This window comes from Thermobia domestica, chromosome 8, assembly GCF_964235325.1.
Source record: "Thermobia domestica chromosome 8, izTheDome1.hap1.1, whole genome shotgun sequence".
NCBI lineage: Eukaryota > Metazoa > Arthropoda > Insecta > Zygentoma > Lepismatidae > Thermobia > Thermobia domestica.
Window position 1 is genome coordinate 160,098,633 of NC_137461.1, and position 13,187 is coordinate 160,111,819.

Here is a 13,187-nt window from a genome sequence, read left to right on the forward strand (position 1 = left end):
GCTCGACTATCCCAATGACACAAGAAGCAGCAGTGCTTTGTGTAACCTTCTTGTAAACCGGTGAGGATGGCAATAACCTTAAGGTCAGCGCATACAGACCACTGGAACTGTTCGTACTTTATTTTCTGAAATAGGTTTCGCATGTTCTCGTGTGTTTCTTTCATATGTACAGCATGAGCAATAGGGATGGCTGGCTTTTCATTGCCATTGTGTAGTAACACTGCCTTGAGACTTATCCTAGAGGAATCTACGAATAGCCTCCAATCTTCAGTATTGTAGTTCAATTTCAGTTATCCCATAAGCGATGGAATGTCACTGCAATACATCAAATCACTCTTCTTTGTAAAATTAGGAACTAGGCTCACCTGTTTTTTCCTATATATCGATATATTTACATCTTGGTTAAGTAGATTCCATTGTTGAAGTCGTGATGCAAGCAACAGGGCCTTAGACTTGGGAAGGTTAAAGTCTTTGATCAGATCATTTAGCTCTTCCTGACTTATCACATGTGGTTCATTAGTGTCAGGCACTGGAGCGTAATTAGGATCTGACTGTGTACTCGAAGATTGTGCAACATCCTCACAAGCAGCAGGTTCTTCATTGAATGAAACACTGCACAGAGTGTATGAGTTTGGTGGTACGGGTACAGGCAGACAAACGTCATGTTTCACAGGTCTCCTCGCGGAATCCAAGTTCGGATACCGTATTTTATGCTTCATGTTTTTTTGAGAAACCTTTTATATTAGTCAGGCAGAAGTAAAAGTCTGTAACATGGTCACAGGGCTCACGACAAACCATAGGTACGGCGAACGGCATCGATTTATGTGTACCTTTCAATCATCCTGTGAGAGTACGCGCACACGAGTTACAACTTTGTTTCGGAGCCCAAACGCGATCCTGGTCGCCGATTTTACACCCGAAGTACATATGGTAGGCATGGACAGAGAAAGGTCCAGGACAGTTAAAAATCCGACTATGCTCTTCAGAGAGACTCGAACCCACAGTGGATTGCCCCTCATGATCCGAAGCCGAACGCCCGAGACCACTCAGCTATTGCCACCTGCTTACCACTGAGCTACCGCGGCCCGATATGAGGGTGCGAAGGGAAATGTAAATGATAAGTGTAATTAGGGTCTAGTAGCAGAAAAATATTTTGAACTTCTTCTTTTGATAGACATATTTTTATTTGTACACTTGTTTCCAAATACAAAAAAAAAAAAGAAAAAAGAAAAAAGAAGAAGAAGAAGAAGAAAAAGCATATTGAGAAATTAGCTACGAGAATCGTTTTAAAACCAATTGGAATAAAGAGAAATGAAATTTGTTAAAATCTGCAGATTTAAATACAAGAAAAATACAAATAGAACTTACAACCGTAAGCGATGAACAGCAATAATATATATATATTGTCCCTATTGTCTCCAACATCAGAATAAAAAAAGGCCCCCCTATCGAAAAGTTGAGACATATTGGCAATTCTCTTATTTCTATGTTTTTCGCGAGAGTGACAAGTACTTTTACATGTCCCGGTAAACGCCCCCCCCCCCTGAGACCACCTGGTTCGAATTTAAAAAAACGCTTCGACTTGGTCTGGGACCTAGACCAAGGTACCAGTGACCAAATTTTGGTGACTCGGTCCACTCGTCTGATCCCCAGGCCGCACACATATACAAAGGCAGACAAACACACAAACAAACTCAATTTTATTTATATTAGATTCTTCGCTCAATAATTGTGCAGATGAAAGATTTAAAAAATACAAAAATCTGGTCATTGTAGAACTAATAAATTATAGAATATTTAGTGTATATCAACAAATTCTTCCATACGGCAAACTGAATGACTTGATATCCACCTTTCCTAATACTTTTTGCTCAGATCAGCTTAAGAATGAACTTATCAACTTATGTTCCGATAGTAACCAACACATTTCTCTTCCCGAATTCTTGAAATATATTGAATTTCAAAGCGTATATCAGGGAGACAATAAAGCTGCTAAATATGGTATTGAGCATTCCATCAACTTCAGTTTTTTGAAAACATTCATTGAGTGCCATGAAAAGAATGAAAACTTACTTAACGAACAGCATGACAAATTATGAAAACTTCCTGAATTACGGACACTCTGGATTACGGATACTTACAATAACGAACTTGGTGTGAAAGCTTTCTAGGATCCCTGAATCCAAAGAAAGAGCTATTAATATTTTCGCTGAAATGAACAACAGGGTATTTACAAGACTGTAAGGTATTAGGTAAGGTAGGCCCTATTTGGTATTAGGTTAGGTGTTGTAAGTTGTTTTACTTCTATCTTTTTTTTTTTTTTTTTTTTACTTTACAGCTCATTTCTAAGGTATTTAGAAATGACTATCCCTAAAGAGGCTATGGGGAACTAATGCCTCATTTCTAGCAAATGTGGTACCATTCAGAAATCTATACTTCGGAAAAAGAAATACTATACACCAAATTTCATTAATTATAAAATTTTATACTTAAAGAAACAAAGTAAACATTTATTGCAAAGAATATTGAAAACTCAAACATTAATACTATATTAATGAGTTATCAGGGGTAATCTTACTTGGAATAGTGACTAGTGTATATCAGCATCCTCAGCATCCATTATACAGTACCAAATATCAGAACTAAAAATAGAAGTAAAAAGCAATTCGAAATACCCTACAAACACCCCCACTCCCATATATATATATATATGTGTGTGTGTGTGTGCCCAGTTTTTTACAACACGCTTCGCCACTGATCATGAGATTACCGTAAACTTTCAAAAATATATAAATAATAGCTTAAATTACTTTTGTCACTAAAAAAACTGGTGGCCTAGGCCCTCTGGTCCCAGGCTACATCCGCCACTGAGGACAGTAATGACTCATCAATCGTAGGATCATATCCATAGAGCATAAGTTAGCTTCAACGCTATCTTTTGTGGACATTGTAAAATACTTTGCAGCCAAGAGAGCCTGAAAAGTTAAATTTTAGTTCCAGCTTTTTGTGTTTTCATTTAACTTACATCGATTTAAGAGATTTGTAAAATGTCTGAGAATAACACTCGAAACAACAGCTTGACTATTTGTCATAATTAAATATTCTGTTCTAAAGCAACAGACTTTGTTCATTCTACACATATGCACATCCCGATATAATTTCCAAAACATTGTGATTTGCAGTTATTATGATAAGACTGTAAGAATATGTCAAGCATGCTACTCTCAGATTATTTGGCAATTAAATACTAATTTGGTGTTTAAACTTGTACTCAAAATTAAATCATGTACTGCAATTTTGAAAGCAAGCTTTACCCCTTGAAGAGAAAATGGAATAGGCGCATTACTATATGACACCAACAGCAGGTGTAGTTGGAGAGCATTTTACTTTGGTTGGCCGGGACGGGGGGCGCTAAGGCGAGTTCTTGTCTCGGGTGACAATAGCCTACTTGCGTCGCTCTGTGTGCGTTGTATCTTTTGGACATCTGAACGCAGTTGATTGGCATAATACTGGAGCTATATAATGACTCATAGTTTGGAAAAGGCAGTCTGACTTTTTGCAATAACATAAAGCTGCATCGACAAATGCCTGACGGCCATTCCATGTAAATATGAGCCTAAGGACAGAAAATTGTTTTAAATATATTTTGCTCAATATTTATATAAAAATGACCAGAAAGGTTCAAAATTTACTATGCAGATCGATTTCTTGTTAAAACTTTTTAGTTTTTGTCTTTTTGAGCGATTAAAATTCTATGCTGTACGAAGCCAGTCGAAGGGACAATTTACCTACAATATTGGACACCCCTAAACAACACATGATAAGCATTTGATTCAGTTGCACTTCGATGTAGACAAGCACGTACACCTTAGGAACTGAAGCTCAGAAGTTTTAAAGCTGTTAGTATATTAAGTAGTCTACTATTTGACTACTTTTGGTACCAATGTAATTATGTAACGCCCGTTACAAAAAAGTTATATTTTTTCTATACAACTTGTACTGAAAGTCAGAAGTAGTCTATCTTTTGCAAAAGTAAAAATGAGCACATGGGCAATACAACAAGAAAATGAATAGCATTATATTTATAATTTAATAGGCAAAAACTGCGTAACGGGTGTTACATTGCCAATGTAACGGGTGTTACACGTGAATATTTATCTTGGTTTAAAAGTGATATTTTGTGCACTTAGGCTAGCTCAAAGGCTCTAAATAGGGAATTTGAAGTTAGTAAAGTTATAGAGGGTCCTCTTCTGAAGACATAAATTATGGCAAGGATGAGCAGTGGGGGAAATTAAGGGACATTATACCGGAGGTGATGAAATGCACTCCAGAGAATATAATATCTAGGAGATATCGTACGATGGGGGACTCCCTCTCATTCCCCCGTTAAGTCGCATACTCAGGGTAGTGATTAAATAGCATAAAAGTGCCGTATGTTAATTGAGTACTCATTATATACCAGAAGTCTACTTCTTTATCAGAAGCCCAATACGCTGCTTTGGAAGTCTTCGTTTAGCAAATCATTAGAGGCTGCAGCACGACAGATTTTCATTAAGAAATCAGAAAAATCCTACACTACAATGATGTGTACGCATACTCCGAATGAAGTTGTGATCAGCCCTTTGCGGAAAGATGTTTGTGTTGGAATGTTGTCTTGCTGGCAATGAAAGATGAAATAAGTAACAAAGGTTATCGTCAAGTTGGAATCCGTCAAGGATTTTCGGGCGAAAATTGTGATATTAGGGTTATGTTCTTGAAATCTTGTGGCGAAAAGGAATTCGAACTACGCCGAAGTTTAGAAAGTATACTAGTGACGTGCCATAAGGGGGGTTTAGCGGGGCGACGGCCCCGGGAGCCGAAGTAAAGCGGCAAAAAATTCGGTAGGAAAAGAAAAGGAAAGAAAAAAGAGAGAAAAAATACTTCACCTAGTACAAATTAGTATACACTTAAATCCTCTTCCTGTTTTAGAATTGGTCTATAATGTTACTCATGTTAGGAAAATGCATGTTCAGATATATAAAATGGAAGGAAAAAAGTAATAAAAAATCCTCGAAATCAAGGAAAAGCAGGGTTTATTTTGGAAAAGTTTCTTATGGTTTGCCCCAACCATAGTGTCGCTTCACGGCTGGTCTGTCGACCAGACTAATATGTACGGGGGCGCCGTCGTATACTCTCGCCCCGGGCGCTGATTTTCCCAGCACGGCACAATATAATTCATTTTCATGACGTGATTGGTAAACTGCCAAATCCGATTATGAAAATTAAAGAATAACAAAGTTGTATAGCACTTGAGTTCCAAAGTTAATGTCAATGAAGCATAAGAAAAATAGACTTTTGTTGATGATCAGTGTATCAACAGACCTACATATTTAATACTGAAACTTCCTACATTCTTCTGATTTATATGTTTATTATTTTGTGTTTTTATTTCCTACGCTGTACTACATGTGTATTTTTTATCTATTAACATTGTAATATTTTGTTCTTTACATAATATGTTCATTAAAAATGAAGTTGGTTTAAGTTCATTCGCACTGTGTAACACCCGTTACGGTATTGAACATTTTTTAAAAATAAAAACCATTACACTTATGGAATTTCTGATTCTAATATTCACAACATCATACTTTCAGAAAAGTGCACACATAATTGGAAACAAATTCTGATCTGGACATTCGCAGAGTTTGGCTTAACTTTGCATGTATCTGAAAGTGCATGTCCAATTGCTGTAACACCCGTTACGCCACATTTTTCACTCTCACTGAGTTGTAGTATCATGTATATGTAACAAATTAAGTGTTTACTAAAATACACAGACAAACGGTGATGTCTCGAGGCAGTTTGGTATATCTTGACCCAGTAAGAACATTTCTATAACAATTTCTATTCGTCCAAATGTAACACCCGTTACGATGGAATGGCCGCTGAATATTTTTTTTTCACAATTCGTAGAAAGTAAGGAATGGTATGTTTATTAACTATAAATAAAATACAAGAACCAAACCCTTATTAACTTCTTGGTGTATGTCATTCATAATCTACAAATCAGTTTCATTTTTTTAAAACGTATGTGATATTACTGATAATGTATTTTATTTTTTTATATTTATTTATATTTTAAAAGTATATCAGGTTTAAACCCCAAATACAAAGTTTCTTGATTGATTCACTATAGGAAATAGACAGTTGTTACGTAGAAACGACTTGAATATACCCTGTGGTAATTTATCTGAAGAAAGAATATCTGGTAAAAATTAACACAAGTGGCTTAAGGAACAAACACGAGACAAAGGTGATAATAGTACCTACATAGAGCCTACGGAATTTACGAACATGGTAGATGGTGTTGGAAAACATACACTATGGTTTTCCACATAAGAACTCAAGTTGTAGGTCCTGTGGAATTCACTCGTGGCTGAGCGGTTAGCGCACGCGTTTTTGGCACGGGTAACCCGGGTTCGATCCCCGAAGGAAGATCATGTTGTTCAGATCTCACGTTAAGCCGTAGGTTCACGTCCCATATAGCCTCACTGCTGAAAGGAACGCTAAATTTAAAATCGACATGAACATCGAAATTATAGGTCCTGTGTGGCGAGTGTGAGTGCATGCTGACTTTGGCGCTTATTAGAATTGGCTCCAAAAAACAGTAATTAAATATTCGTCGTGCCCTCACATGGGAGGGTACAGAGGCGCTGATTGCATTGACACTCTCTGTTCCCTCAGCAAAGCTACTCTGACGACTCTTTAGTGCCTTGCCGGTACGTTGTAGAGGCATATCTGCTGTAGGAACCCTTTGTTTCCCATTGTCTGTACCAACGATAACCATTGGACGTCAAGATATTTTGAGGTTCGACAACCCAACCTCTGGAAGCCCCACTATATGGTCACTCTGGAATTCATATTGCAAAATAGACGTTCGCTGTCGTTGATCTGGTATTGCAGTTATAGACTGTAATCCACACACAGAACTATACTCAGTGTTGCCCGATTAGCTTCACACGTGCAATGTGCAACGTGGTCTACATAGAATTAGCGATAGCTGAGTAGTCGAGTGTTCAACTCTGGTGTGTGGTTTCCCCTGGTTCGGTCCTAGCTTGCGCCAAGTGTCTTCTGGGTGGATAAACACCACCGTATGCGTGAGTTTTCTCGGGGTTGTTCCGTATCTTCCCACTTTCTTCATTCTATCATTTCATTCCTCATCATCATCACCTTCTCCTTTTGCCTACCAGGGATAAACTTAACATGTAAAACTGAAAGATTTCATTTCGTTTCAATTCTATATAAAATTAGCCTGATCTATGTGTTATTAGTGTGCTAGAGTCTTGAAACTGTGATCAGTTTAGTCTCTATTCATACACACATTATTTAATTAGAATATCCATTGAATCGGACGATATATACGGATGCTTTTAAATAATTATTCAGGTATAATTTGACTTTAATTGATCATTCATATTGCATATACGTGTTTTCTTTTATACATAGTACATGAGCTTTTTTTTTCATTTAAGAATAAACCATAACTGTGTTCCTGACTGTGAACTACTAGGACTATGAACCTTGGTTGACGAACTGAGGCGTCTTGTGTTCATAAAAATCTAAATATTTTCGCCTAGAATTAATGACTATCTAAAAATTCTCGACTAGATGTTTATGTAATCCATAACTCTTAAATGTTTTGAAGTTGTACATTAGTGTTGATCATAGGCTAAAATGTTCTTTTGTATTAGAAATGGGATAAACATTCTCTGTTGAGGCTAATAAATGAGTTTACTGTATCATTTATCACAGTTCTTTAATCATAAAGTAACTTACATAATGCTTCCAATTATAACAGAATTCTTTTGTCTTTTTTCAGGGTTGCTTTCCAATGAGAATCAAAGCCTATCATGTTATCAATCAGTCAACATTGTTTAGCATGGCTTTTAATATTTTCAAACCTTTTCTGACAGAAAAGTTGAAAAGCAGGGTAAGTTAATTAAGTATTATCCACAGGATAACAGCTATTATGAAAATATAAGCTACATAAGACCTGAACAAATCATTTAAAAACAAACTTCTATTACGGTAGACACATACAAAATAAACGTTATATATTTGAGATATACATATTTTGTATCACAATATAATTCTTCTTACTACAAGAAGGAGTTAATGATAAAACTGTTTATATCCAATTTCGTATTTTTTTAAAATCATATTTCTGTCGACTTTTGTGATTTTTACATTTGGAAAACAAGTGCTTAGGGAAATCTACAAATCCACAAGCATGATATTTATGAACAAACTTTAAAACTACTCATCAGTGATTGGATTACTATTAAGGGAAGACAGTACTGCCAACTTCGATTATAGACCAATGGAAGCCGGTCATTTGATGAAATGAGCCAACTTTCACACAGTTCATGACTTTCGATAGAATTTGCGTGTGGAGAACGCCTCTCAAGTCCGAATTGTTTGCTGTCGAAAGCGGAATATAGCAGTTTTTCGGCCATGGTTTGGACAGCCATATCTTGGTATTCTGTTGAATCCATAATCGCCCTGCAAGGTCACATCACTACCAACTCTATGTGACTATTTTGAGCGACCAGGAACATCCAATCAAAATAACTTTGTTCCTCGGGTGGCTATGAGGTATGCTAAGCCGACAGAGTCCTTCTAAATACAGATCATATCGTTCAGAAGTGGTTTACTGAGCACCAAAAAATGCGTCTCCCCTGCCATGCCCTCCAAAATCGTACGATCCAAATATTACTGAGTCATTACGACAGTGTTGAAGACAAATTTGTGAGCGTGCTACCGACCTTCCTCGTCGTAAAGAGAACTTCTGAATGATTTGCATGAAAAATAGTTTAAAATCTCGATGAAACCCATGCAGACCCTCTTTCCATTTCAAGCAGGCTGCAAGCTGTTCTGCAATACAAAGTTCGTCCTGCGCCCTATTAATCAAGGTAATGTGTTTTGGTCGGTTCCTTCCATATTTTTGTCCACCCTTTGTTAACAAAATCTTCACACGATGAGCTAGTCAGTTACGGTGATCTATGAGACATCATCAAATGATATGTGGTGAGTGTTTTTAGAAAATTAGAGCTACCAGTTCCAGATTAGTCTTGCTACTTTTTAGGAAACTAGTGCTCATTGTAAGAGGGCTGGTGGATAAAAATCTGCAATCAATATGGAAAAAGACATAAAAATTCTCGAAGTGGCTTTATTGTTTTTCAAAGTATTCCCCTTCAAGATCGAAACACTTTTGCACAAACACAAACTATTTTTTTTAAAATCTCCATTCTGAGACTATTTACAGTCCTTTGATCTTCTAAAGCTATGGTTGCCAAATATCTGGTATAACCGAAGAAACAAGCAATCGTTTGCTAGTCATCACTCCTTGAATGAACAACTTTTGTTTGTTTCCGCTTACTTTGAACCCAAACATTGGATTCTTGTTTATTTCAGGTTCGTATGAATAAATCTAAGTTCCGTCCCCTTGTAGATGCAACACACTAAATTTAGCTTAGTTCGGTTGAACTTTCCAGCATTTCTTTACACCAATTGACACGAGTCTGTTTGGAGTTCAGATCGAATTGTGTGGGATCCAACAGCTTGAAAGTTTCCTCACGTTCAGGTGACCATACAAAATCATATGAATTGCTTTCATGTCAATGTTCGAGAATGTTTGAATCTCATGGTAGGTCACATCTCTCTCAATCATCTCACAAACAACATCAATATTGCTGGCAACAACAGACTTAGATGAACGACTGTCATGAAATTCATCACTGGGAAATGTGCGACCACGTTGAAATTCGGAAAACCAATCGTACGCAGCACTATTGCATGGTGATTTATTTTCAAAAGCCAAATGAAGTCACTCGACACATTGTTTTAGTGGTAAAAAGAAAAATATTTTCTGCAAGCATTCAGAAGAAATTTCCATTTCGCACACAAAATTACTTCTTGGAACTGCTGTGAGAAATAAACGAATAGGCTTAAACAACGAATCAAAGGTGATTTAAACAGAAAATTCTTTTCTTCCGATCACCTTATCACCACTGTTTGCAGTAGTTGCAGAAACTTTTCCAGCAGCCTTCATCAACTGGAAGCGCCACTTCACTTGAGTAAACACAATATTGCATTTACATAAATACTGAAATAAGGTTTCAAAAAAAGGCAAAAGATTAAAAAGAATGCATTAAAATAACAGACTTTCCTAAGTAAAAAAATACACTAGATTATTGTTTCTTTAAATATATATGTATATATACTTTTCTTAAACGTTCGAAGGTTCAAAATAGTAGTGATTTTTCTGGTTTCTTTCTTGTATGGAGGTTGGTTTTTCAGTTCTCCAACCTATGTTTAGTATTGAGTTTGATTTACCAAAAGCTCTTGTGTATAGTTACTTTGTCTATCCGTGTTTCCAACCTGAAAACACAAACTCTAGGGAACTACTTGATGGATTACCAATTGATTTTGACCAGGATGTAATGGGTCAAAAGTAAACTAGTTGAGAACGCTCCAAGAGTATTGCCAGAACGAACTTAAAATGAATTATTTTTTCTTATTAATTTCTACAGGCTTTCTATGTTCTATGTATTTTATAAACGAACTATTTATAATTTTGTTGAGTTCTAAACTTTTTTCCACATGTTTTGTTTAAGAGTTTTATTAAAATGTTCTACGATATATTGTTTTACGAAGAGACACGTTCGAAATGGAGGGCTCAAAATGGAAAAAAGTCGCAAAGTATCATCTTTTTATGATTTTCCGAGATATGGCTCCTTCAATCTCCCAAAATCGGAACTTTTTTGGTCAATATCTTGGGAACACTCTTCTGACGCGAAAAATTCCATCACTTCTTTCAGATAGTTTTTGATGCTCTAGCAAATGGAGGGCTCAAAATTGAAAAAAATCGCAAATGACAGACACACACAGGCAGACATACATAAGAATTCAGTAACGAACTTTTTAAGTTCGTTGAAAATTGAGTTCGTTTATCGAAGTGATCCACTCAGTTTATCCAAGATATGGAGAATCGAAAAAGAGGTTCCCATGTATTTCTGTCTGAGTAATTATGGTTATCATCCTTGTTTGGTAGACTACCCGCATTGTTGTTGATATTAGCGGGTTGATGCAAAATAATAATCTGTCGTGAAGTACAACGCTAAAATAGAACTAAATGATGACTTTCCAATCAGCATAACTAAAGACTCAAATATTTTGTGTTTTCTAATATTCATTCTTTGTACTTAAGTTTTGAGTGGGGAATGGAGTGTGAGGGAAATGCAAAAATTTAAACTTCAATTTTCGCGTTGTGTACACTGTGATAAACCAAACTCCTTCACTAGGTATATACATGCTGTGACACTGCTACATGTCTTTATTTGTTATTCTGGTTATATCGTTACATCTTGTAACGGAGTTAATATTCTACTGTTTCGTTTCATATTTGATTAAGTCTTATTTTATTATCATATTATAGTATAAAATGGCAACGAATCTGTATTTGAAACTTTCATTAGAAATTAATCTCACAAAATACATGATCAGAAACTGTCTCTTACTAATCTAAAAATAATATTCGTGTGGATGTGGCATGTTATTTATTTCACATGGACGGTCATGATACCTTTATTCTTTGATGTAGTGTGTCTACTAAAATATTTTTTATGAATGCTTAAATATACTTTGTATTTTAATAACAATTCTTTAGAATTGATGATACTATAAATGAAATATTATTCCTAATTATGTAACAAGACTAAAAATTCGTTTTTTGCAAAATATTTGTGTGTGTATGTGTGAACGTAAGTATATTTAGGTTCATATCCCAAACTGAACTGTAAATCTACATTTCAAACAGCCACAGTGCTGAAAATTCTCATTAAACTTCGAAGGACAACAATAGAAAAGTGGGACGCCAAGGGGGACGAAACAAGGGGTTATTCTCTAAGACAGTGGTTTCTAACGGCCGTCTAGTTACAGATTAGTATTTCACGCAATTTCATAAGATTTATCGCGAAATTTTAGAATTTGAAAATTATAATGCTCAATCTATTTAGAGTCAGTACTTTATAGAAACTTGTATTCTTATACCATTATATTTTATATTAATAGTGATAAAATATCAAATAAGTGAATCAGGAAGTCGCGGTCGTTCAGTAAAGTGTGTTATCAGTCAAAAAAGGTTGGGAACCATTGATCTAAGGCGCACAAAAGAACTTACGAACTACTGCTTTATTTTTCTTAGAAAAATGTTTAGAATTTCGAGTAGTGCAGTTTCGACCTTGGATTATCCCCCTGAGTATGGTTTTCCACAACTGCGGTTACTAATATGTTCAATAAATCCAAGAAAAATACTGTTGTAACCGTTGAATACATAAACTAGAAGTTTAAAAAGTAAAGAAATGGATCGTTCAGAGCACAAGTGAATCAATTACATTTCCAAAGTTGTGAGAAAAAGATAGTTAAAATTTATAGAATACGCCTTGGAAGTACAAGGAAACAACATTATTATTTATATTATAAGAGTTAAACACATTTGAACATGAATTTTTGAGATCTGAAAGCAGCTTCAGGTAGAGACTTCAAAGATGAAAAATGTCCAAAATGACCAAAGCGTAATCTTCTTTCCCTTTTGCACTGAAGGCACCAAATGAAACTGAACCATAACGTATTTGAATGCTATTAACGTCTTAAGTATTCCTTAATCTATCGCGAGAATTGCATGGTATTATATTTATTTAATTTTTTTTCTTTTCATTCTCTTTCCTATTGATTTCATATCTGTAGCGTCGGTAGCCATAAAAATCAAAACAATGAAATTCTGCAAATTGTTGTAAATCTGATATTATTATTATTATTATTATTATTATTATTATTATTATTATTATTATTATTATTATTATTATTATTATTATTATTATTATTATTATTTTAGAAAATTGATTTTCATCATATTACGATTTTCTGAGAATAAGAAAATGAAATCTTTAACTTAACGTGTTTCATTATGCCCTTTAGGCTGCAGGAAACGAGTGTTTGATGAAAGTGAATAATTATGAAAGAATCGTTGGAATAATATCATGAGAAAAAATGGGTCCACGTTGGAAAGCCAACAGATACATTGTTGTCCACCACAAACTCACATGGTCTGGGAATGAAACAGGACTATTCATATCAGAGGTTGCCGC

The 13,187-nt window shown here is 35.4% G+C and overlaps 1 protein-coding gene across 5 annotated transcripts in view; it reads left to right on the forward strand.

Moving 5' to 3' along the window:
• Positions 1 to 13,187, forward strand: part of LOC145693315 (clavesin-2-like) — a 159,172-nt gene that overhangs the window by 117,487 nt on the left and 28,498 nt on the right. For all 5 annotated transcript variants that reach the window (XM_081769193.1, XM_081769192.1, XM_081769191.1 and 2 more), the window contains one exon: positions 7,859 to 7,969. In XM_081769193.1, the coding sequence (XP_081625319.1) occupies positions 7,859 to 7,969 (111 nt within the window). The remainder of the gene's footprint in view (positions 1 to 7,858; positions 7,970 to 13,187) is intronic.